The following is a 27,557-nucleotide window of genomic DNA, read 5'->3' as shown; positions in this document are numbered from 1 at the left end:
CGGCTGGTGCTGCTGCTGGATACAGTCTATTGGAATGAAATGTATTGGTCAACGTGAGAGGGGAAAACATATGGATAAAATAAAACGAAAACAAAAAACAAGTAAGAATAGTAATAATCCTCATTTAGGATAGTTTTTGGCATTTAGCCCTCAACAGTTGACAACAGATTCTCACCACAAGAGTTGCCCTTTCGTATTTGAATTGTAGCTAAAGCTCCATCTGCCATATACCAACAAAAGCTCCAGAACATGTATCTTTCTGACCACTGTTTTGTCAGCTGTTGTTTGTTTATGATTATTTCTACAGTAAACCGTGCACAGGGGCGATCCAGAGGCTGAATCGTTCCCTCTACCGCCTATAGGGCGCGCGCTAACTCTGGAGTTTTCTGGTGCCTGCCTGTGCGTAATGACGAAACTGTCCTTCAGCTCCAGCACCTCTCCTCCCCCCTCCTCCTCCCGTATGTCACATCTGGATCTGGCTCCTCTCATCAGCACCACTCGGCGCAGTGGGGGTGAGAGAGAAAGAGAGGGAGGGAGGGAGGGAGGGAGAGGGAGCGTTGAAGAAGCGGAGGAGACCTCGGTCGGTGCAGCCTCTTCCACAGCTGAGCTGAATCAACGCGAGGAGAGCGGAAGGACAGCTCCCCTTCTAATCTGCACTCACTGATTTTTTTTAATTTTTTTTTTGCACCCCCGCTATCCTCCATTCGTAGCTCCGACTTCTTCTTTTTTTTTTTTCTCTCCGTCTCTTCCCTCCTCTTGCATTGAATATGATGAGCTCCAGCCTACTAGAAAACCCGGTGCAGGCGATTCTGTACCTGCGGGAGCTCACCACCATCGTCCAGAACCAGCAGAGTCTCATCCAGACCCAGCGCGCACGGATAGAGGAGCTGGACCGGAAGGTGGACGAGCTCATCGGCGAGAACAGGCACCTGAGGGACGTCAGGGTACAGCAGCAGCATCCTTACCCTCACTTCCATCACCATCATCACCCCGACCCCGGCTGCCTCCACCAACACCACCACCACCCGCAGGGCACACAGCTCAAGACTGGCGCGGGGTCTCCGCCAGAACATGCGCTAGCGCAGGTCGATGCCACTTCGGAGGTCCAGCCTTCGCCTGCACAATCTATGGACCCGGGGGACATGCAGCTGGTGCCGGCCGATCCGTCCACGGTTTCTCCGGTTGAGAGTGACCCAGGAAACGGAGGAAGTTTCTCCGGCTGCCGCTCTTTGGTTCAGATGACCCCTACAACCCTCTCTAGATCTCTGACCCTGCCGAGGAAATCCGAGTGAGTAGGGGTTTTATGGTTTATTATTGCTCATGTTGTGAGGTACCTGTCTATTTCTGTCTTCCTCATGGGGACAAAAAAAAAAGTCCCCACAATGCAAATCATTTTAAGGCGAAGACTCATTTTAAGGTTAGGATAAAGGTTAGGGTTAGGCAAGTAGTAGTTATGGTAATGTAAGTCAATGTAATGTCCTTTAAAGTAATGGAGACATGACTCAGTAACACGGTGTGTGTGTGTGTGTGTGTGTGTGTCCTGAAATTGGTTGCTATTGCTTTTATAAATCTCTGAAACCTCCTATGATGTTGCACAGCTGACTGAATCGACCCTATACCTTAAATATATTTCCTACCGTGGTTGGCATGTATTGAATCCTTTGTGTGGCATTTGTCTAAAACTGTATAATTAAGGATGTGCATGGTCATATTTGTCCTGCACCTTGAGCAGCATTTAAGTAATGGAGGAGGCGCTTGCAAATTTCCAATTTTCAGCTGTGTTTGTCGGCTTGAGCACTGTGCCAGAAGTGGAAGAGGTGGATTATTTAAATGAGAAGCTGGATCACGATTACTGGATCATTACATAACAAACAGCTGTAGGCCTATATGCGGATGTGTGTGTGTGTGTGTGTGTGTGTGTGTGTGTGTGTGTGCGCTGGAAATACACAAAGCACAGTGGTCAATGTCAACTGCAGACAGGAGCAGCTTCACGTGCAGCAGCCCGATGATGAAACATGGTGTCTCATCATCGGGCTGCTGGTTTTTCTATTATTTACAGCATGGGAGCTGGGAACTCTCAGGGGGCCTCTGGGCCTCTGATGTTACGGTGTAAGATGAGACACACGTGCACACAGTCATACACAGAGACATAGACACCCTGCTTGGCACCAGGGCCTCATAGTCATACATCATAACATCACTTAAAGAGAGAAAACCATCTTTCTCTCTTGTTTTGTGTTCTCTCTCTCTCTCTCTCTCTCTCTCTCTCTCTCTCTCTCTCTCTCTCTGTCTCTCTCTCTCGCTCTCTGCTTGTGTGTGTGTGTGTGTGTGTGTACGCTGTTCATAAGTTGTATCTCAGCAGGAGTCCTGATTGGTCTCTCTGGGACTCCACCTCCAGTGAGGGGAGCAATGCTGAGCAGAGGAGGAGTTGAGTGGGGCAGAGTGGGTTTTTAAACAAAAAAACAGTTGTTGATATAAAATCTACAGCACATGATTCACCTGCCTCACCTTACCTTACCTGTCCTGCTCTTGGGGTGTTCATTTGCACAGTGCCCTGTTGCTCTCCTCTGTATTTTTGCCAGGAACCTGAATTGTGGGTGTGCTCCTTGGAGAGCTTACCCTGCAGCAACTATTTGTTAGTCTTTGACAGGAATCAGTGAACGCCACTGGTTTCTAATTTAAATTGGTTTTACTTGTGACGAAGAAATTACAATTAAGGAATCGTTGTTATAAAAGCTGGAGGCAGAAAAGGGCAGAGCCATCCACTAGTTGATCATGCAGCAGAGTGGGCTAGTGTTGTTGTTTTTTTAAATGCCCTTCCTGCTCCTGCAGTTGCTGCTGTGTGTCCTTGAAGGCAACCTTACATCCCAATGTCCTCATCGATTTCATGTCCATCTGGACAAGACCAGTAGCTTAACACCTAATTTCTACTTTTGCTTCTGCCGGGTCATACAGGTGAAGGTGAGGGGAGGCTTTCACTTGCATTTTTAAAGGATTCATCTCACTGTCATTGCCTGCTGCATCCCATCCTGGAGATCAGATCTGCCCTCTGCTATTCCTGTTGTCAGTGACTTGCGTGACAAGTGTGTGTCAACGTGTTTCTGTGTTTTTGCGCATTTGTCTGTGTAGGTGCATTTGTAAGCATACACTCTGTCTTTCACACATTTATCTGAGTGTGTATCTTACGCTATATAGAGCTCAGTTTTCCTTTGCCTTACATATACAAGACATGTAGTCTGCTTCGGGTTGGCTTTGAGTGTGTTTGTGTTCATTGCAATGTTGTCAGCACTGCCAATGCACTTGGATTTGCCTATGGTGGGGGTTGGGGGGGGGGGGGGGGGGGGGCAGGATCCTCTCCTCTGCTCATTTCTCTCTCTCCAGCTGAGCCTCCTATCTGCCCCACTTAGCCCATGGAGCGAACAGTAATCAGCCATTCTCAGGAGAGAGAAAAAGGCAGAGAGATAGAAAGAGGAGGAGAGTGATTCAAGCTCAGTCGTTGTCTTTGATGGAGCCCTTGGAGGTGTCTAGAGTAAGGAGCTGGAGGCTGACATTGGATTGCACCAGTGAAAGGGAAGGAGGCAGATAGAGAGACTTGGGAATAAAAACAGAGAGAGTGGCCAGGAGAGAATGGGAGGGGGGTTGGTACACAGAGAGTGAGACAGGTGTACAGGGAGAGACAGAAAAAGATGCGAGCAATGGGGAAAAAAAGGGTGCATTTGGGGTAGCTGTCTCCTCAGTTTATCTAGGTTGCTGGCGGACAAATAGGTTGGACAGCGCAGGGACAGGCCTGGCATCCTGAGGCGCAGTCGAGGGTGAACACAATGCACTGGCAACATTTTTGAGTGCGTATGGAGTTGATCGTGTTGCACGTAAACACTCCGCCTTCTCCCCACTTTCCTCACTGGATACTGGCTGATGAAAAGCGCTGCGCTTAAAAGTACGAAAACAGGACCGAGCAGAGATATGGTTTGATGGAGGACGGGGCCGCGAGAGGGGGAACATGGCCTGACAGCAGGAGACATGTACTGTTAAAATATTCACCTGTTCTCGTTGTAAGCGTTGTTGGAGGCAGATAGTCGTTATGTGTGTGTCTTGTACAGACAGAGGGATGGACATGCTGTGTGTGTGTGTTTGTGTGTGTGTGTGTGTGTGTGCATGCACACGCAGGGACCCAAACAACCTTCATCATTGCATGACCAAAACAAACGGAACTGGGCCCACAACAAAAATTCAGCTTTAATACTGATGGTGTACAGGAATTCACATCTGTAATTCATTGCTTTTCCACTTTGGCCAAAATATATTGTCTTATCTCCCCTGACCCCTTTTTATACATCTCATGTTGAAAAAATACATTATTTTGTATTTACCCTTGCAAAGTTTTTCATTTTTAAAAATTTCAATCATACAGATTTTGACGTACAGTATATTGTTTCTCATTTTAAACCAATAGTTAGATATTTGGGGAAATATACGCTTATTTGCTTTCTTGCCGAGTTACTTACTGATCTTTGGTTTGGGGCAAGAAATAATGTAAACGGACTGTTCCCTCAAGATGTTTCCTATCAATTATTGGTTTGGCTCTCCATTTGGTTGCTTGTTACAGCTTGTGGCTTCACTAATAAGATGAAGTTTTATTTGATGTCTGACAGATTCTATATTGTTGTATTACATGACTGTATTGTATTGTATTTCTAGTGAACTGGGTGTTGATAAAGTTGTTGAAATAAATCCAAAACAAAACACACAGACATTGGACGCCTACACATTTGTACTGCACAGATTTATGAGTTTTAAATTGGTTTGCACATATTCCAACTGGAAGAGTGATAAATCATCTTTTAAATAATGAATGTTTTTTTTTCTCCAAATAGCAAATAGTTTAAATGAAGAAAAAGAGTCAGAGTTGTCTCATAATTGATCTTTTTGTATGTGTATGGTGATGGAAACACATAATTGTTTCATTGTTTATAAGACATTTAGTCTATCTGTGTATTCTAAAAATCTATAATACGTGTAGGTTGACAAGCATGCGTTTCCCTGTTTGTTTGTAAGTTTGTGTGTTTGTTTGTTTGTTTTTTGATACAGAGGAAAGAAGCACAACACAAAAGTTGTATGCTTACAAATGACTATTGAATATGAATTAACATAATTCATTTTGAGATTTGTTAACAGAAATTGATTGCCTACTGAGAGGATTGCTGTTTCTAAAGAAAAATGCAAAATATTCCAAATATAGAGACAATTCAAGTCCATAAAGGCCATTGGTACAGTACTGTGCTTTGGCCACCACTGGACTCTCAAAGCTCCAACGCTGAGGTTGTAAACTATGGCACAAGTGCTGCTTAAATGGAGAAAAAAATGATTCATGTATGTGCAATGTGTTTTTGCGAGTGTGTGTGTGTCGTCAGCGGTGGGGTAAGTGTAACAAGAGATGGAGGAGTATTATTCATAAAAATAGAAAGTGTGCTGAAAAGTGTTGATTGGAGGCATCTGAACAAAAATCTGTGTCCTTTTAAAGTCCGTGGAAGTTGCTGTGAAAAGAAGCCTGGACTGTCACTCTGAGTCTTGCGCTGACTCTGAACGCCTGTCACCGTGGGTCTGTGTCACGAGCAATATGCTCCCAGGTCAGAAGACTCATTGTACCGTGGCAAAGGAATTCACTGTCAGCTGAGTGCTTTCAGCTCATTGTGCTAGAACCTAATGTGACCTGCACTCAAACCCATGCCTTTAAGAAAATTTTGCTCAGACAACGACGATCATACTAAATGTTATGTATTCGGTAGTGGAGGATGGCCAGCATCCGAAAGGCCTGACAGTTGCCCTGCACAACTGAGCACATCTGATGCTTCTTGCTCAACGTTTTGTTATCTTCCCTCACTAAATTGCTCCACATCAGAGCACCAGAAAAATTCCCTAAAATATGGATGTAAATGTAAAATGTATGAGAGGCGAACTTGAGAAGAGAAAGTGCAGGAAACGGAGATGGAGTTCCCATCTGTCTAGATTGGGTTTAGGGAATTCTGCTTAATCATCGTTGATCTGATTGAAGAGAGGCAGGCAAAAACAAGCATCGGGTCACACGAATAAAAATGCTCACACATATTCTAAGCTTCTTCAGCCTTGAATTGACCTACATGGGGTATTATTTACCCCGGGACCAGTGCCAAATTGTAAAAAGAACCCATGTAAATAATCCAAAGGAGTCTAATGAGAGTCTCTTCAGGATCTTTTGGAATGTCGGACTAAGAACGAGCCCAAGGAGGAATGTGGAAAAAAAAAAAGGCAGACAGCTAGCCACAGCCAATAATAATGACATGCGTCTTTCCAATTCTGCCCGCCTCCTCTATCTACCCCTCCTTTGCTCACCTCTCCTCCTCCCTTGTCTTCCCTTCGACAGGAGTGAGATTGTGCTGCATCAGTTTTGCTGCCCCGCCCCTGAACATCCGGAGGCGGACACCACCGGCTCATCTGGGTAAGACAGACTCAACTAGCAATCACGTACGCTAATATTTTCACATTTAATAATGTGTTCCCTCAGCCAATGAAATCTGTCCTCCCTCTATATGTACGCATCGTTTGCGCGTGTGTGTTTCATCTGACCGAGTCGTGTCCGTACACAGGCTTTTATGTAAGACTGCCACTATAAAAAGTGCCCTTGGCAACCCAGCACTGATGCAACGGTTATCACTACCATAGTAACCAGAAAAGAGAAGAGTTGACTTTGAGAATCTACTGTAGCAACTTTTGCCATCTGTTTCAGTGTGGGCAGGGCTGTCTGTTGTGTGAGATTGCTCATACTTTTTTTCAATGTGTGTGTGTGCGTGTGTGTGTGTGTGTGTGTGTGTGTGTGTGCATGGGGGCTTGTGAATGAATATTTCAATCAGGGTTGTTTGAATGAGCAGGGCTTTGTTTTCAACATTGAAAAGCTGATTTTGTCATGTTTCTCATAATCTCTGATAACTATTTGCCATCCATCCTGCAGAATATCCCACCATCTTTTAACCCTCTGCACTCTGTTTCTAAGTCAAGTCCTACCTGGTCATGTCTTTCTCTCTCGTTATCTTCTTTAATGTCATTCCCCCCTTTTTTTCCCCTATACTTTCCCCTTATTCCTGTATGCATCTCTACTTATTATTCATCTGTCTGTTGTAAGACTGTGTTTTTCTATCCTCATCATCCTTGACTATAAAGTCTGTCTGTCATTCTTTTTTTTTTATTAGTATCACCATCTGTCTGTCTGGACTCTCTCTCTCTCATCTCTCTGATCTGATGTCTTAGCTATACTACACCCACATAGTCCCAGTTGGCTGGGCTAATGGCACAGCGGCATTGGACAGCCAGCTGAGATGATGGGATGTAGAGGAGCCGTGTAACACCACCGCTCATTATCATCTTCATATGAAGTTGTGTGTTCCTGCATGTGGCTGCAAACCTGCACCACTGTCATCGCCTGAATCAAACTGCCCCGGAGATGTCATGAGATCCGCCTCGAGCCCATAACGTGCCATGTCTCTTCTCTCCTCATTCTTTGTGTGTGTGCGTTTCTCACCTGGCCGAGTCTCTATGGGACCTTGAGAGATGCAACTTGACAGATATAAATTTCTCGCTCATCATGACGTCACGCATGCAGGCGGAGTAGGAGTGTGTGCTCGGTGTGTTTGGTATGTGAGCATGTGTATTACAAATGGCGCGCGAGAGAGGGAGTGTATAGCGCCCATATTATTAAAGAGGCTTTTGCTGTCCAGATGCATTAATACCTCAACTCTTGCTTTTAAATCCTCTAATGTATTCTAATGTACTCTAATGTATTCTGATGCAGCGCTGGGTTATGGCAGTGTTTTAATAGAGTTCCTGATAGAGTCAGCCTCCAGCATGCACACACCAACACACTCTCACTACATTCTTCCTAATTCCCCTCTCTGTTTCTATCTCAGCTTTTTCCTCTGGTTCCACTCCATTTTCATTGTCTCCCTATTATCTCCAGCTTCATCTCATTTAAAGATATGGCCGAGCTTCTCTGGCACTTCCCCCGACTTGTGGCAAGGGACGGAGAATAGTTGCTTTCACAGCAATCAGAGGAAACAAAGAAGAACTTTAGTGATGCACTCATTATTTAACCATGAGCAGGCTTTTTATCCTCCCCAGTCCTGTTTAGTCCCCATCGTGTAAAAAATGATTGGAGTAAGCATTATCTGGGTGGAGGAAAGACTGTAGAAGCACAAACCATCATGCACACACATACACAAACTCACTCATAATTGCACACCATTATGAAACCACTCAGGCCGTGATCATACCGCTATATGCATATACCAGAAAAAACCTCTGGGATTTATTTGGCTGAAGAAAGGGAGCTGAATGTCAGTGTTCTCTCCCTAGATGCTGGAGAAGTGGTCCACTTCTTTTTTTTCTTTTCACAATTTTACAATGATAAAGTAATCTTAGGTTCTGCCAAAATGTGAACCTTGGATATACAGTAAAAGGACACTTTCTGCTTCGTCATGGCAATAATTTGCTTTTGTAAAACTTACATGTTTTTAAAAGGTTTCAACAGAATTTAGATGTGGCTGTGTAAAAGAACAGTGTTCCTTTCGTAGACAGGACCTGGGATTATAAAGGGAGGGTGGGGCGCTGGGAGACAGTGTCCTCCACGGGCAACTGATACTGAGTCAGATTCAGGCTTAAATATATTTCTGGGTTTTTTTTGCTTCCAGCTTCTGCTTTATTACTGAAATAATTGTTTATTGAATTTCTGAGGACTCAGATTTGGTTATTCCTCTACTTTTATGCATATGATAGTCCGTCTATTATTGTCTTGCATTGCTCAAAGTGTTTTTAACTCTTATATAACGCAACAGACTTATCATCCTCTTATACTGTAATCCGAGCAGCGGGACATGAAAAATAGTAATTTTTGTTTCAATGAAGCAGACTCAGACAGTTATACTTTTCATCACAATTGCCACTGAAATCCAAATGATGTCATTGCCATGGAAACATCTGCTCTTATGAGTTTCATGCACAACATTAGAACTAATTTCCAGGCAGCAAAACATCTGGTGGGACAAAGTTCGGTGAGCCAAATGACCACACAGGAGTGCAGCAGGTTTTGTCCAAAATCACTTTCTCTTTGCCACCTACTGCAGTGTGTCCTACATCCTTATGGATTGTGCAAAGTCCACAGTATGAGAGTGTGTTCTCAGGCTCTCTGATTGCTTCAGTCTGGGAGCGGATTGTTTCCTGATTATGCAGATTGCAACCACTCGAGTGATTGAGTGTGTTTGTTAGTATATTTAAAGCTTGTTGTGTCTGCGGTGTGAGACTGATCACGCCTAACAAAGACCTCTTTGATATGAACCAATCGATTCATAGATGATAAACTATAGTTGCCATATCATTCACACTTGTCTTAAACTTGATAAAGAGATGAGCTCAGTGGTTTCTAACCTTGGCTTCTGGACTCCAGTTGCAAGATGTAGCAGGATGAATGAAAGGGTTGCAGACTGATCACCCAGGTAGAAAATAATAATAATTCTGCTTCACACAACAATATTCACAGTATATGTTTCAGACTTTTCCCTGATCTACACACCTTAGCTCTACATCTCAGGACTCTCCATGCTCAAATGTTTGTGTTTTGATGATAGTGGATATTTTTGATCAAAATCAGTTTCTGATTCTGAGAAATTGTGATTTTAATTTTAATTTTTTTTAATGGAAAATAGGGAAAAAAGGGAACATTTTGAGGTGTGGGAAGTAGTAAATGCGTGGACACAGTCTGTCAAGTCAACTTGTATTTTCATCCTGGTCACGTGCAGATTTTCAGCCCTGCCACCAGCAGTGGAGCCCCAATATTTGGCCAAATGGTACTGGACACATAAACACAGTCATCCTCGCCCCGAGCCAGCACAGCACCACATCACTTTCCACCAGCTGCTTCCCTCGTGAACCTCCTCACACTGTACATGGTTGATGACCTGCCACTGAGATAATGGCAGTCTTTTGAAGGTCAGTGGAGATGACTGATTGCTCTCGGTCGGTTCTTATCTCCGTGTTAGTGGACAGATGCTGAGCCTGGAGGACGGACCATCCTCCAGTAGTGGACAGGAAGTGGAGGGGACCAAGAGGGAGGGACCCAGTGAATATGAGATCACCCTGGAGAATAAAAACAAACAGGTATGTCCTTTATACATGTGTGTGGGCCCACAGTGCACGTGGTCGGACGGAATGCTGATTCCTCCACCTGTTCAAGTCTGAGGAGGTGGTGTGGGTGCGTGATGGATTATCATTTGACATTGTGTCTTGCCTGACAAAAAAGATTTCCATTCATATCTATTTCCGTCTCTGTTGACATGAGCACCAGTGACTCCGCTGCCACAGGGACATGAACAAAAAAGATGCTTGGTTGTCATGGTAACAGCTAATAACTGCTCCTGGCGGCTGGAGATGCCCTTATTTCTCATAGCAAACTGCTGAAGGGTCGGCTGTTGCCACTTCTTTTGCTGATCCTGTTTTACTTTTTCTATTCATTTTCTCAACAGGACTCTTAACCCAGTCCATCCATCCTCCTTCCCATTGTCCGTAAGACACTATTAGTAGTTGAATGGTGATAGATTAGGTTTACTGTGGCTCTAATACTATAACCCCCACCCGGTTGGTGGATTATTCAAATATTTTTTTTTCAGTGGCTAATGTGCTTTGTCTTCAGTATGTTTCAGAGCCTTGTAAAAAAATGTTTTATAGTTAAACTCACCCCTTCACTCGATTTCCGCTCTCCAGATAGAAGAGCTGGAGCAGAAGTATGGAGGCCATCTAATAGCAAGGAGGGCTGCCCGTCGTATCCAGACCGCCTTCCGTCAGTATCAGCTTAGTAGAAACTTCCAGAAGATCCGTAACTCGCTTTCGGAGAGCAAGTTGCCTCGTCGGATCTCCCTGCGCCACCCCAGCCCATCAGGCCGGGCCCGGAATGCAGCCCAGAGACACAGTTACAGTCTGCATCCAGGAGGGGGACAAATACCTCTGCGCTCCAAAACTCCCCCTCCTCCACCGTGTCGCTCCACGTCTCTGCCCCCGTCTCCTGCGTCTGCCCCAGCAGCTGCTCCCAGTCCTGCCCCGACCACAGCCGCACCTCAAACGCCTGGTCCGACACTCACACAGCTAGAGGACTGCTTCTCTGATCAAGTGAGTGTTCTCATTTCATGAAATGTCTCCTCTGCATATGGATATAGAATGGTGCAGGAAAAAAGAAGATTTTACATGTTTGGTCTTTTATTCCAGTCTGAAGTATCTTTACAACAGTTGAGATTTTGTAGAGGCGCTCTTATCGCCCTCATGATAGATTGTAATAATTCTTCAGACTTTGTGGTAGGTTGACCTGGCCTTAAATAAACTAAAAGGATTGGACTCTCCAAATGCCACCTTCTGCTCAGTAGCCAGCCACCATCTCTGTGCCACTTGCCACCCGTTGGAAGAAGCACAATTTCCAGTCATGAATCTGATTAAATCTGTGGTAATGAATTGTTTTTCCCATTGTCTTATTTGCAGCTGCACTCTTTGGCCCAGTCAATCGATGACGCCCTTCGTGGCTGGAGCTTATCAGAGAGTGGAGAGGGGAAGGGGCTACTAATGGACCCCGGGGCTCTTCGTGCTGCTGCTGAGAGTGCATGTCTGCCTCGTAGTGCCAGCTCGTTGCTCATGGCCTTCAGAGATGTCACTGTTCACATTGACAGCAATAGCTCCTACACCATCTCCTCCGCCACCACCACAACCACAACCTCACTGGGCAACACAGGTGGGGGAGGGCCGGGCAGCAGAAAGGCCTCTGTGAGCGGAATGGCTGGGGGAGGAGATGGCCAGTCTGTAGAGGAGCCAGAGTTTCCAGCCCCTCCTCCCAGTGAGGAGCTGGAAATGGTTGATCCAGGATCGAGGAGGGGCTCCACAGTGCCAACCCTGGGAGGAGGAGGGGTGGAGGGGCAGAGCGGCTCGGACAGACTGGGGTCCACCTCCACTTCTACCTCTACTTCCACCTCCATCTCCACCTCAACCCAGTCCAACCAGCAGCCTGCACAGATTTACACCCAGTACCAGCAGTACCACTACACTCATCCTCAACAGGTCCCCGGGGGGCCGAGCCCTGAGGCCCTGCAGGCACTGGTCGTCTCTCTGCCCAGGGACCGCTGCCAGGATCCAGCCTCTTGCCGCTCGCCAACCCTGTCCACAGACACACACCGCAAACGCCTCTATCGTATTGGACTCAACCTCTTCAATGTGTGAGTGGGAACTCACACACACACATACACACTCACACACCCTCTCTCTCTCTTTCTCTTGCACAAAGAAAACTGCAAAAATACTTCTGCACTTTTCTGCACCCTCTGGCTCAGGGCTCAAAGTACACTTATTACTGTTGTGTCTAACAAATCTTCAACAGACAGGCAAATTGCTCTAATCAGCTACTCATTAGTGTCTCTGATTGTTGGGAGGAGCTGCCTTTTCAGTGCCATCTTGTGATCTCGTGAATAGAAAAGAGGGAGAATGCGGTTGAAGAAACTAGGCAGTCGAGGAGGTCATGAACAATTTGAGAGCCTCTCAGTGCCTAAAAATAGAGTCCACGGTTGGCCTGCACTTATTATTAGTTAATACAAATTAAATTAAATTAACTCATATGCATCAGTGACAGTGGATCGGATCCAGGAGTCCAGAGCTAACAGCTTTTGTGCATGAATGCACTCTTCTTTTCCCTCTTTTCTCTTTTCTCATTGTGTTGCTCTTCCTCACACACACAGACACACACACACGCACACACACACATACATACGCACACACAAACACATGCACACACACACACACACACACAAACACATGCACACACACACACACACACACACACACACACACACCCACACACACACACACACACACACACACATTCACACACACACACACACACACACACATTAAAGCACCATTCCTCTTTTGTGTAACGCATTTTCTTTCTCACTCAGGCAGCCACACTTATCTTCTTGAACGCACAAAAAACATCGCACACACCCTGCGAACTCTAACACTATCTGCTTTTGCTGTTGGCTATCTGGGGGCAGGAACCCAGAAAGAGGCATCCACTTCCTGATCACGCGTGGTTTCGTCCCGGACACGGCTATTGGAGTGGCTCATTTCCTGCTGCAGAGAAAGGGCCTGAGCCGACAGATGATTGGAGAGTTCTTGGGGAACAGCAAGCTGCAATTCAATCGAGATGTCCTTGAGTGAGTCCTTATCATCTATAAATGCCGACATACATACATCACACAGACATATTTGAGAATTCGAGTTGCGATAGCATTTTCATTCAATCTAAGTCCCACACTGAATCCACTCTTTGAATTCAAAACCCTTTGAATCTCTTACTGAATATATTTAGATCTTCTAAACTGTCTTCATGAATCAGGTGTACATTTGGAGGAATTCTTCTTTATTAGAAGCAATGTTTGAGTGACCAGGCGGTAACAAATCCTCCTCCAGCATGACAGTCTCTCTGTCTATAAGCAATCCCTCTAGTCCCTTTAGTAACATTGATTGATTGTAGAACCTTCAACAAGGACTCATCAACATTTTTTATAATTGCTGATTAGATTACTTACAAAGAAAGAAACTCTTGCTACTGAACTAAATGACCCCCTGGATTTGTTATCACAATCTTCCCTCCAGGTCCATTAAGTATTTGTACCGGCACTTTTGACCATATCACACATCCATACTTACTTTAAAGTCAACATCGTAAAGTCAAGAATGAGCTGTCAACCTCCCTTTTTTGTTTGTTGCTCTTTACTACAACAAAATGCAATAAGAGTTGACATTGCAACACATCCATGAAAACAAGCTTTTACTTAATGCTTCCACGCTCACTCTCTTTGCACCCAACCAGTGTAGACAGAGATCCAGGATAGGGAGGCTTTTTGCTGAGGTTGTTGCAGAGACTGTAGAAATAGGTCACTGCGCACACACACACACACACACACACACACACACACACACACACACACTTTCTCTCACACAGACGCACATGCACGTAAACATACAGTACGCTCACACTACCTTGTGTGTACTCTTCTTCTTCATGTACCTCTCTCTTGCCCCCTCGCTCTTTGCATGTCATTATTTCACACTCTCATCCCTCCCCTCTTATGTCCCCCTGTCATCAGACCCTTTCTTCTCCATTGATATTTGTGTTTGTGTGTGTGCGTGTGCGTTTTAATGAATGTGTGTTTGTGTGTGTATGTGTATGTGTGTGTGTGTGTGTGTGTATTGTGTCTCTATGTGCATCTTTCAGGTCAGTGGTTCTCTAAAGGAAGTATGACTATAAGAGCACTCGCCATCAGCACTTGAAATAGTCATATTTTGTTGCACACACAAACACACACATGCACGCACACACACACACACATTTTCACATTACAGTGACGCACCACAACTGAAGCCAATCCCGCTCTCCTTTCACTCTCTCTAATTTCTCTTCTCTGTCTCACTGTCTGTCTCAACACAGTTGTGTCGTGGATGAGATGGATTTCTCGGGCATGGAGCTCGATGAAGCCCTGAGAAAGTTCCAGGCTCACGTCCGTGTTCAGGGAGAAGCACAGAAAGTGGAGAGACTCATCGAAGCCTTTAGGTGAGACTGTCAACTCGCTCACAACCAGGCCTCGCTGACTCACAGGCTCTGGCTTCTCTTTTTTCCATACAATTCAACACAGTGACAGTCCATCACATGAATGAGCAAGGCTGGTAGGGGCACTTTTTAAAATGAATAAACCTTTTGCCTGTGGCCACCTATGCAAAACAGAAAAAACAAAGAGACATAACCAAGCTCACATATTTAGTGATAAAAAAAATCGGCTTAATAGACTTTTCTGATCTCACCTCTCAGCCTTGGGGTAGCAGACATATCCAGAATGGCATACTAATAGGCCGACTGTATAGACAGAGTGTTTAACTGGTTCTGGTAGCTCACTGCGACAGGCTCTGATGAGACCAAAGCCCCGTTTCATTAACAAATTACACTGATTGCCTGTAACCTTTGACTAAACTCAGCCGTGTGTTTGATTGTCAGCCAATCATAACACGAGATCTGAGCTGCAGGCAATCACCGTGCATTTCATTTGGACAAAAATAGATGCTCTACTTCACAACTTTCTCAACCGGCTGACAGTTTGTACAGTATGCGGTGAACGGCGTCCATTTCTTTCTTGAATCATAAATGAATATGTAAAAGTGCATGTTTGGTAATCACGCGGTTTGAGTCTGAGTTGTTCTCTGCTCATTAACACTCCAGTCACTAAAGCGTAAGAGCAAATCTGCTGAGGAAGACTCATTTAGATACCTAAAAGGACCTTGAGAGACCTTCTGTAGTTTGCACACTCTATTTATGGCTTTGAGTGAACTGTCTAGCTTTGCCTCTACCGGGACAAAAAAGGGTTTTATGATGCTGTTTGCCTTCTTTGAGGCAAAAACTGATAGCAGTGACCAGACAAATAAGATCAGCAAATTGGTACCTTATCCCTTGGCTGGAACTCTCCTTGAAATGTCCTGGTAATATCCAAATTTTACCCCCAGGACAAAAAAAAAGCAATAAAACTGTGATCATTGTTTTCTGTTTCAGAGTAATTGGTTGGCCTCGGCTGATGTGCTGCACTTTCCCTCAGGAATACCAACAATGGGACTAGAAGGACATGACTTGAGCCACTGTTCCTTTGAACTCACTAACCAAGATGTCCTTTTCCATCATATGAAATCTCTAGTATAATTTAATGTTAGGGTATACGCCATTCGAACGTGTTGCTTGTTAGCTGCACCTTCCTGCACCCACAGTATCTAAACTTTGTTTTGTCTGGGCTTACCCTTTCTTGGCTTTTTGGACTCCTGAAGCTGGTGAACAAAATTTCTTCTTAAAGGACAAAGCTGGTGCTGTCGCTCAATGTTTGTCTTCAGCAAATCCCATGAAAAGACCAACCCCAACCATTGGCCGGTTTTCCTTTCAGCACTTTCCTCTTTCCCTACCCTGCCTGTGGCACTCGGCCCAAAACTCATTGTCATTCAGTCATACCCACCAAGACTTAAACCGTAAGGACCGAGGGCTCTATTTTAACGATCTAAGCGCATGGTCTAAATCTCATGGTGCAAGTGCATTTAAGGCATGTCCTAATCCACTTTTTGTTAGTTTAACAGTGGGGGAAAAAACCTTGCACCTTGGCACATTGCAATTATAATGGTGGATTGTTCATTTTAACATGCAGTGTTTTTTTCGCACCTGCCTGTTAAGGTACATATCATTATCTTGATCATGCTAAGTACAAATAGCAGTGAAATATTGCTCCACTGATTTCAGACCAGTTCTTTGTTGGTCAAAGCAACCGCTTCACACTGTCGCAAGAAAGCATTGCACCAACAATGCGTATGATCACACCTTATTTTAAGACCAATGTGCCCATGGGCACTCAGATGGGCGCAAGTGCATTTTCTGTTCAAGCAAAATGGGTTCTGAACGGGAAATAATAATTGAAATTGGATGAGAAAAGTAAACGTTATGGTAATTTTTATCAAAATCAACTGCAGTCTGTCCCGGTCCAATATGGCAGACAAGGACCAGTGTCTGTAAATACCAAAGACAAAGACGCTGCATTGGCCGTTAGAGTCTAACGCTAGTGTCAGCATGCTACCATGCTCACAATGACAATGCAATGACAATGCTATCATGATGATATTTAGCAGTCAACATTCACAATGTTCACTATTAGTTTTGCAAGTTAGCGTGCTAACATTTGTAAGATTTTTTTTGGGGGGGAAAGTATTGAACAATTATAATTTTGACCTGAAGATGACCCTAGATGAGAAATCAAAGGATTACCAAAGATATTACATTCATCCTGAGGGGGGCATCAATATTTGTAGTTGTTGAAATATTTAAATCTTGATCAAAAGTCGTGTAGAGCACATCAATGCCCTCTAGTGACTAACAAAAAGGGGTCACAATCATGTAGTTTCTCGTTTTTAAATCCTAAAACACCTGAGCATATATGACATGACAAAGGTTAATCGTGGATTTCTTGAATACTTTTTTTTTGGGCTGCATAGGTGTGGTTTACTTACAATAAACCCAGCGGCCATCGTCATAATAATGTCACTCAGGGCAAGAATTATTTATTGGTGTATTTTGAATGGCTGTGGATTCATGGGCAATGCTTGTTGGATGGATCATTTTTATTGTCACTGTTGGTGTCATATAGACTACAACCGGGGGGATCTTACTCCAAGCAAGAAGTGGTGAGAGAAGAGGAGAAAGGGAGAAGTCATGACACTTTCAACCTCTGTCTCTGATTTGAGGGCCAATCAGTTAATCATCAGTTAATCACATATCAGTCAAATCATATGTCTAGAGCCCCTGGGTTCAGATTACAAATTTATCATCAACCACCACACTCTCTGTAGCTTGAACTGTACTCAGTGTAAGTCAGACAAGAGTGAGCTTCATAGGCACAGCCAGACATCCGACGCCATGTCCGTGACGTAATAGTTGTTATGTCATCTGTTAGAAGCGTGTCGTGCACTTGGCGTGAGTACTTCTTTTAAACAAAGTGTTTTTTGTGCCAGCTGACATGCAACTTTCATATGCAGATTTGAAGATAGAGATCGGGAACTAGTGTTAAAATAAACTGGTTACATAAGACAGAGAGCCGCGGTCGAAAATGTGTGAATGAAGCTCGCACACACACACACACACAAAATAATTTATTTATTCACTCAACTGTTTGCTCACTGACTGTATAAATATGCACACATATGTGCTTACACATCGATGAACATGTCCATTTGCATACACACACACACACACACACACACACACACATACAGACGAAAGTGCGACAGTATTACATCAAGTTGACACGTCAGGATGCTGATTTGTTCCTCCATGTGTCTGCGTGTGTTTATGTATGTGCTTGTGCACATTATATTTGCAGGGGTGTTTGCGCTGAGCAGCATCTATTCTTCCTCAAACAAAGGCATTCCATCTGAACTGGGCTGCAGTCGACTGATAGCCAATGGGTCCTCTGGCGTTAGATCTTGTGCGGGGTCTGGGAAAAGGCTTTTTAGGTGCGTCGGTCTCAGATGTGGCCTCTCGCTTGCATATGCTCTGACAAGTACACAGTCCTCTGTAGCACACCAGCCCTCTCCATGTCTGCATCCTGCCTGGCTGTAGAGATAAAAGCCTCCCGTCGCTGAAATGGCCCACTGTGTAAGTGTAAGTGACAGTGAGAAGGACGGGGAGGGAGCTGTGGGAGAAGGAGGGTTGGAACGGGAGAGTCTGTGAAGCCTGTGGGCAGCGACGGGAGAAAAGCAAGTCCAAATGCAACATCTCCGATTCCAAATCAGACTGCGGGCAGCGCTGCCTTACCGAGGGCAGTCAAATGTGTCCACTGTCCTGCCAGTCTCGTTTATGAGAGAGTGACGGCTCCTCATATCTTGGGAGAAGTTGCAATGAGTCAGTCCCTGAGTCAGTCAGTCAGATTGAGAAAAAGTGCAGCTTGTATGGTAAGATATTTATCAGCTTTAGATTCAGCATGATTGCTCCTTGATCACATTTGGACCAAGCAACTTTCTAAAGACCGTTCTCTCTGTCTCATCTTTGCAACTTTAACAATTTGTACCGTTCTCTATTAATTATGCATTTGTGCCTAAATGAACCCCCGCAAATCGCAACTCTTTCTTCTAACTCAGCACTGTTGAGGGCTGGGAGAGAATTTGGGGAATTGGGGATGTTGTTGGGCACAACAACAACTACAAAAATGTCACAGTTTTGGTGTCACTGAACCCTCTGTCGGTTGGCTCAAGGTCTATTTTTACCATTTTCTCAAGAGACGCTCATGTAAGATACGACTCTTCGCTTCCTCGGGTCCCTGGCAACACACCCACACCCACCACCACAACCCCTTTGCTTTTTGTTTATAAATAGAACCCATTACCTGCATCAGGCCAGTCTTTCATAGCAACGCCACACATTCCAACAAGTACATTTGGAACGGGCAAACACAAGTGCCTTTAAATGTGGCACAAGGACTAGAATCCAGAGAACCAGTGTTGACGGTTTAAGAAACGTTACGCACCAAACTCGTGTGATACAGCTCTGCTGTCCTGTTTTTTTGTCCACAGCCAGAGGTACTGCATGTGCAACCCTGATGTCGTACAGCAGTTTCACAACCCGGACACAATCTTCATCCTTGCCTTTGCTGTGGTCCTCCTCAACACTGACATGTACTCCCCCAACATCAAGCCTCAGCGCAAAATGGGCCTCGATGACTTCATACGCAACCTAAGAGGTGAGTGTGTCCATCGAGCGAGGAGTGTTTTCTTACATAGAGGCTGTATGTACAGTATGTATCAACGCAGGGAGTGTGAGTTGTCGCAGTGGACAGAGCTGGTATCATGACCTGCAGATGTGTTTTTGCATTTATACAGCAAGTGGTTTATGAGTTTGAACTTTGGTTATATACAGTGACCACACATGCACAGCTTGAAAAATGTACTGCAGATCTCAAGGCCTTGCGTGATGGAGAGATGTGTCAGAAAGAGTGATGGGGAAGAGGAAAAAGAGAGCAGGGGGCAGGGAAGTAAAGGTTTTTACGACAAGCACACTCTTATCAACCTCATTTTAATCTCACTATCAGTCTTTGAGTGACAGCCTCTTGAACTGGGGTAAATTACTCAAAGAGGCGGCGGTTGCTTGCCTCCGCTCACTAACCCATCACTAACCCCATCAACCGCGAAGGAAGATAATCCAGACATCTTTGATTCTAAGCTCTGCTCCAAAGACCATGGCGTGGAGCCATTTAATTGAGGCTCACTTAGTGTTAGATGTGATGATATGAGTGTGGGTTTTCCAGAAACATCTCATCACCTGCACTGAGCTCCTTGATTCTCCTGAACACTCAGCATCGCTGTCTCCAGTTGAACCATTATTATTTTTACATTCAGCTAATGGAAAAATCCACCATAGAACAAGATTTCTCTTTCTCAGTTTTTTTTTCTTCATATAATATTGCTCAACTGACATTTGTGAGCTGCACAGGTTTCTATTTGAGCTGTACAGCAGTGTCAGACTGGAGCGACGATTGGAAGTTATAACAGAACAACTGCCGGGACTCAATGGCCGCGCACACACACTGGGATTAGAGCACATTCTCGGATTCAGGGCTGCAAACCCATTTGTACAATGAAATGATTTCATTCACAATCAACATCTGTGTGTAATGTCGATGGACAAACTCCAAAATGTGTCAAATGAGGATATCATGACTTTCAAGTCAATATCTTTAATTTCCAGATAAAGGAGCCGTCTGTGTTTGAAGTATTGACTTTGATATTAATGGAATAGCACAATGCAGATTCTGTCCCACTAGCCTCGAAAACCTGTCCATATCTTCTTTTTGGTGATGGCGTTTTTCAACTGTTAGTTACAGTATATTTATTGTGTCATACACATTCAAGTCTCTTCTGTGTAATTTCTTGGAACTACAAAAACTGATATGTTTCCTTTCAGTTTTACTCACAAAAATGCCTTTTGTGCGTCCTTGAGGTCTGACAATCATTCCCTTTTCAGAAAACATCTGCAAAAAGGATTTTTTTTTGAGTATTTTAAATAATGTATCATTTACATCCATGTTTGCCAGCCTGCTTCTTCTGTGCCACTGCCTGTGCAGGCACTTCTGTGCAAAACGACATTAAAAATGAGGCCAGGTTTGTGCACAATGCACAAAAACACAAATACGCAAAACCACTCGCCACACAACACATCATTTCACAACTAGCTCATCTCCGCCGGGCACAGTTCTTATTTTTGATACGCCCACATTATACGGGCCCTTGTGCCCTCAGGTGTGGATGACGGAGCAGACATCCCCAGAGAGATGGTGGCAGGCATCTATGAGAGGATTCAACAGAGAGAGCTCCGCTCCAATGAAGACCATGTCACCTATGTGAGTCGTGTGGAGCAGTCCATCCTGGGCCTGAAAACTGTGAGTAATATTTTTGTTTGTGTGTAAATCCCTCAGATTGTCTGTACCTGTTGTGCTGTCTCCTTCCGCTGCTGCCCTGTGTTCTTCTGCAGCAGTCTGTCCTCTGTCATCTCCATCTCTTTAACCTCGCCTCCATAGATCCTCGCCGTGCCCCACAGACGTCTGGTGTGCTGCTGCCGCCTGTTTGAGGTGCCTGATGCCAACAAGCCTCACAAGCAGAAACTGTCCCAGCTTCAGAGAGAGGTCTTCCTCTTCAATGACCTGCTGCTGGTAACGCTACTCGGCTGAAATGATCTGACTCACTACGGTGCTCTAAATATGCACCTGAAAGCACAAACTCCCATCATAAAATAAAATGAATGATCATCATCAGATACAGGGAATGTTAATTCAGCGATGTTTTTTGTCCTGTGTCGACTGCAGATCCTCAAACTGTGTCCCAAGAAAAAAAGCTCAGCCTCATACACCTTCTGCAAAGCTATGGGTCTTCTGGGAATGCAGTTTCACCTCTTCAGCAATGAATGTAAGATGCTACTTTACTCTGCAGCAGTTGTTTCTCTCAGTTCAAATCAAACCTGGCCTGGAAAATGTTGAGCCATCAACAGCATAGTCATCCGTCAAGTCCAGGCTGCCAAGGGGTCACCAGTAAAACATAATCAACTAATCACTGTCAACTTACACTCCTTATTTTACAGATTTTATAATTACTTTAAAAAATATAATTCTACTGTGCTAATGTTTTCTGTGATTCAATCTGCAAAAGGCACCATATAATCAAAGTATAAACAAATGCAAACATAAGGACCCATATGGAATAGAGCTTTTCTGAACCGTGAGACTACTTTTTGTCTGGTGTCTAACAAGAATATTCAATCTGAGATCTCAGATCATACTTTATAAAACATTTAAACAATCACATCTGTAAGAAAATACAAAAATCCTATTTTCAAATGTTAGTTGAGCCTATAATAAGTCCCCATAAATAAGACTCTGAGAGACTGACTTCAAAAAGTATGAGTTAACGGGGCAGTTTGTGATTAATTGGCTCACAACTGAACTGGTTAATGGAATTACATTTGACAGTTGTTTAGCTGATGAATCTACAAATTCCACACAAAAGCTGAGACTGATGGGAATGTCATTAGTTTTGCAAGTGTTTGATCATAAACCAAATTGTTGGACGGGTTTGAAACATGGCTCATGATGGCTCGGAAAAATTAAAAATTGTAGGATCATCATAGTATTCTTAGCAGGAACTTAAGTAAAGACTACAACACAGATTTGAAAGATGTTTTAGAATGTTTTTTTTAGAATAAAAGCCATGGTGAAAGCTCTCTCTCTCTCACTTTGTTGGGGGTTTCTCCCCAGACTACGCCCATGGCGTCACCATGCTGAGCCCGTTTACCTCAGAGAAGAAACAGCTGGTGAGCTTCTGCTCCCCGAGTGGAGAGGAGCTCAGGAAGTTTGCCGAGGAGCTCCGAGAGGCTATCGCCGAGGTCAACGAGATGGAGCAGATTCACATCCAGTGTAAGGAAAGACGGACACACGCGCTTAACACACAGGCAAAAAGCAAACAGAAATGTAATGCACTGTATATGGCTGGTTGCAATGTCTCTTTTCGTTGTTGTAGGGGAGTTGGAGAGGCAACAGGGCATCATGCCACACGGCATACACACCAACGGTGGGCAAGTGGACACGCTCATAGGACACGGCTCTCCCTCAGGTGCTGGTTTGTGCTTGCGCTGCATGAAATGCACAACGCAGCATACATTACTCACAACAATATTACTCCGGGGAAGGTAGAAAATAGGACAACTTCATGGAAGAGAGGCGCATGAAAAAAAACACCGCACTGAAAGAGAAAATAAGAAAAGGAAATCGGACCGTGGTCAGTGGGAGAAGGGAGTAGTTCAACAGTGTAACTTCGTCAAGTCATTTTGACCTTTTTGTGTTCGGGTTAAACCAGTGAGTCGGAGTGTGTGATATTTAAAAGTCGCCGTTATACGTATTCTTTCACCTTATAATGCAAACTCTGCTTTTGAAGTTTAAATTTGGGATGCTCTTGCTTTCTTGCAGTCAGCTGAGAAGATTGATACCACTTTTATGTCTGTGCAGTAAATATGAAGCTACCACTGGTTTCACAGAGGGTGATGTGCTGCAGTCACTTCCTGGAGTCTTGTTGCCAAGTGCAAAGCTTTGGACAGAGCAAGGATTGCTGTTTCCCCCCCTCTTTCCTAAATGTTAAGTTAGCCGGCAGTTGGTGGAAGCGTCGTACTGTAATCTCAGTGCAAACTGGAGATCTCACATCGAACTCTGCAAATAAGCATTTTCCCAGTGTGGAGAGCGACTCGTGACTTTTTCGACGCTCTCTGAATACTGAAGCCGAAAAAAATCTGCCTGTTGACTTACAAATAGAGCTGTCTCTCCCACAGGCCAACAGGATCTGTACGATAAACCCGGCAACAACAACACAGTAGAGGTGAGTGCCAAAGCTACTCATGTCTCCCTCAGGTAAGTATCTGACTATTCAGCTTTGTGGGTGTGCTTTTGTATGCGTGCGTGCGTGTGTGCAGTTCGACAGGGACCGTGCCTCATCCGAAAAAAAGAAAAAGTCTGCTTCATGCTTTGCTTTAAAAGAGCGCCGCCGGAGGCACATCCCCTCCATACAGCCAGGGATACGAGGGCCGCTGAGAGGAGGCTGCCGTAGCGGCACTGCAAACAGCCCCTCTCTGTGCATCATGAGTGGATCAGCAGCCACACTACTCACTACACAACATCCCTTCTTTCATCAGCTGCTGTTCGCCAGCCTGACTGTATAAGCTCTAGCAAGCCACCGTAAGCCCGGCTGGCTCCTAGAATACCATCCACAAAGCCAGATGAGCTTGATACCATAAACAGTCTGTCGAGTGTGCGTGGGTGGGTCCTTCCTTTAACTAAAACAGAGAGATAGAAGCTGTTCTCCCCCTCTCTCGTTTCTCTCCGTTATACTCCTTTGCCCGTTTCTCTCCTTTCTATCTTTCCTCTCACTCAGTCCCTAAGAGTTGTAGATTATTGTGTTAGGGAGACACCAAGCCCTCGGTGTCACTTCTCTCCTCTCCTGACATTCACCTTCATCTGTTAGCTTCTCATTCTCCCACTCAATGACCATATTCACACACACACACACACACACACACACCCAGACAATAATTCAATCCAAAAACGTTCCCGCCATGACCTCTGACCTAAACCTCGTCTTACCCCGCAACCCCGTTATCTTTCTGGGCTGGTGTGTGTGTGAGTGTGGGTAAAGATTCTATTGAGAGAAATTGTAAATCATGTAATAAACATGATTGAGCCAAAAAGAAAGAGAGTGTGTATGTTTTGCATGCGCTCGCTCTGCATACCTACCTGCATGCCTGCATGCCCATGTGCGTAACACACCAGAGGGCTGCGTAGAGGCTGCGTTCAGGCTGGTAACTCCTCATGCGTTCTCTGACTGTCTCTAAACTAGGTGTCAATTCACAACAGGCTGCAGACCTATCAACTGAGCCAGCCCAGCATTGAGTCCTCGACTCTGGCCCTGGCTGCACCACCTGCCCTGCTCAGCCCCGTCCAGCCCGGGGAGCTCCGCCCAGAAACACTCATCCAGTGCCAGCAGATTGTCAAGGTGATCGTCGTGGACCAGAGCGGGCGAGGGCGGATGGAGGCCTTCCTGAGCCAAGGCCCGGCCACCCATCAGCTCATCCAGTCGGCCCTGTCCACACCTGTGCACGTCAGAGAAGGGGATGGCCCTCAGCCCCCCCTGCCGCCTCCGCCTCCACCTTACAACCACCCCCACCAGTTCTGTCCCCCTGACTCACCCATGCCCCTACACCACACCCTGCCTCTCATGCGCAGGCGCAACTCCAGCGGCTCACGCAGCATTGTCTGAGTCCTGAGTTACTCTACGAACCCTGGAGGGAAGACATTACCCTCACACACACACACACACACACACACACACACACACACACACACACACACACACACACACGCTGGAGCACTACTTTGAATGGTATAATGAAAGCATTGCAAAAAATTAAATAAAGTGAGGAATATACTGTGTGAGTCGCACAAAGGGAAGAAGGAAAAGGAAACCAACGGGAATCCAATCACACTCTTGACTGAGCAGTGTTGTGGCTCTGATGCCAATTCTCTGTCTTCAACATGTCACCCGGTAGCTGACTGGTGTTGTCTGTCTAGATTTCACACTCTTGAGGGGGTTTGTGACTTTGCATTTTTTAAATGTCACCTGTACAACAGGCTGTCTGTGAGCTATGACTGTGTGGCCGAAGGGGCGATGAAAGGACATGGAGCGGCTTTAAACGTAACGGACAAAACGTTTGGGGTTTTGTTTTCTTCCAAGGTATCGACGTTAAGTTCACACCTCTTTGCTAGGTACAGTAGTCTCAGATACCACACTCACAGTGAGGAATCATTACAGCCCAGCTAATAAAGCTTCTCCACACTGTAACGATTGTTTTCCACCTCATCTCTGCATAATGTGAGGGAAAAAAAACTGAGTGTCCACGTATTTGTTTCCTTAGTATTTTGTAGGGAACAGAGAATCAGTGAGTGTGAGTTCTCCAACATCTCTTCCCCGTCATGTTTAGTATGGTAGGGTAAGCACGGATGTTGTTACTCACTGTACTAACCTAAAACCACATTCAGATGACAATCATATTGTTTGTGCTTCATTGTTATGTGTTTTTTCTAAACCAGATATCTTCACAATAGTGTGTGACTGCCCCGATTCAGTGGTGTTTGGCTCTCACAGAGCTCAGGAAGGGATGTGCTGTACTGTAACATGTAAAAGCTGCACCTCCGAGTCGAGCTGAGAGCTGAACGATTGTGTACTGTGAGCTCAGGCTGCTTAATCATGGGCATCAGGGAGCTGGGCTTGTAATTCAGCCAGAACAAGGTTAAACAGGCAGATGCCTCTCTCCTCCTGTACATGTACTCCTCTAACGAGTTACCTTGTGTGAATATTGCTGTTACCTTCGGATTGAGGCAATGTCTATGCCCAGAAAAACTCTTAGCTTTAGTTTAAAAATGGATAAATATCGCTCCACACAGGGTAGACCGAGGACACACTAATAAAAACATCACCCGCTCGAATTTTATTTTCCCTCGCACACTGAAAACGTTACATAAGCCTCGATGCATTCCTTTGCTGAATGTTAAATCAGGGGGAAAACTGAAGATGTCCATGGAATAATTATTTGAAGTGTCATCTGGCATGTTTTTGAGCTTGTACAGCAGATCACGAATCATCCGACTGAGACACACCACACACCTCTTGTACCTTTTGCACCACAGAATATATTGGATATATTGTATATAGATAATATAGATTTATTCTGAAAATAAGTGATTGGTTTGCCCAGTGTGTGTATCTGCGTATGTATTTGTACAGAGATCTAGTTTAAAAGAAAAAAAAGGATATTATAATTATTATAGTTATTATCATTATTCACGTTTATTTTCACGAGGGTGTCCTACATCCTACTGCTACGAGAGATGGGAAATAGGCAGCTTTTATAGAACACACTCCAGTTACCATGGTAACACAGATATATTATTACAGATCTACATTCGTCAGTAAATTACCATGTCAAATCATAACAGGATTATTAGGAGATGGCTGTCACCTGTTAAGGTGTGTAAAGGGCTATGCTGTATTGGTGAATACGTACAGTAAACCACGTGTCTCTCTCTCACACACACACACACACACACACACACACACACACACACACACACACACACACACACACACACACACACACACACACACACACACACACACACACACACACACACACACACACACACACACACACACACACACACACACACACACACCAACATGCACATAGCTGCCAAAGCAACAACGAATCTATCTTAAGAGTCACCTTAGAAACTGCTTGATTTCTCAAGTCAGCATCCCCACTTTATTTACTGTAAACTCTGACTCACTTGTTCTATACAGCATGATGTTTATAATTATTTAATTATTTTTTAATTTTTCATTTACAGTACAAGGGAGGAATTCAATTATATGTTGGTATCATTATTGTCAGGGCATGTTGGGTTGATTAATGTCGGATTTTTTTTCACTCGCTCCACTTCCCCCCCTCCTCTCTGCCCAACCCCCGTATCCCCAGCCCCCTGCTTCTCTGTGGTTGTCATGGAGACGCACCAATCTGCATCCTCACTGTGGAGCACCGTCATTAATCTTTGCACCCTCACAATGTTTCTTAAAAAAAGAAGAAGAAAAAAGGATATTTCTTAAAGATCAACATGTTTACTAATGGAATATTTCTAAAAAAAAATCTGTTTGAAGAGACTGAAAGAATAAAGTAGTTTTTACTCTCCGTCGTTGACCGCCTGTGTCTTTGATGATCCTTGACCGCTTTTGATGTCAACGTCGTCTCCACAATGTCTGGAGCTCTGCCGGCCCCTCTAAAGAAATGA

At 44.6% G+C, this 27,557-nt stretch overlaps 1 protein-coding gene across 2 annotated transcripts; it reads left to right on the top strand.

The window, feature by feature from the left end:
- Positions 1 to 253: 253 nt before the first annotated feature.
- On the top strand, positions 254 to 27,461 carry iqsec3b (IQ motif and Sec7 domain ArfGEF 3b). Of its 2 annotated transcripts, none has more exons than XM_035641708.2 (15): positions 254 to 1,288; positions 6,401 to 6,475; positions 10,062 to 10,179; positions 10,783 to 11,184; positions 11,548 to 12,272; positions 13,104 to 13,265; positions 14,543 to 14,665; positions 19,198 to 19,364; positions 20,920 to 21,059; positions 21,198 to 21,329; positions 21,483 to 21,582; positions 22,428 to 22,586; positions 22,690 to 22,782; positions 23,492 to 23,538; positions 24,570 to 24,757. In XM_035641708.2, the coding sequence occupies exons 1-15, from the start codon at positions 768 to 770 to the stop codon at positions 24,603 to 24,605; spliced, it is 3,000 nt and encodes a 999-aa protein (XP_035497601.2). In that variant the 5' UTR covers positions 254 to 767; the 3' UTR covers positions 24,606 to 24,757. The 2 variants fall into 2 exon arrangements, with proteins under 2 accessions (XP_035497601.2, XP_035497599.2); XM_035641706.2 differs by having other exon boundaries at positions 255 to 1,288; positions 24,553 to 27,461.
- The last annotated feature ends 96 nt before the right edge of the window (positions 27,462 to 27,557 follow it).

This window comes from Scophthalmus maximus, chromosome 7, assembly GCF_022379125.1.
Source record: "Scophthalmus maximus strain ysfricsl-2021 chromosome 7, ASM2237912v1, whole genome shotgun sequence".
Taxonomy (NCBI): Eukaryota; Metazoa; Chordata; class Actinopteri; order Pleuronectiformes; family Scophthalmidae; genus Scophthalmus; species Scophthalmus maximus.
Note: the sequence above shows the minus strand (reverse complement) of the source record. Positions and strands in the feature narration are given on the sequence as shown.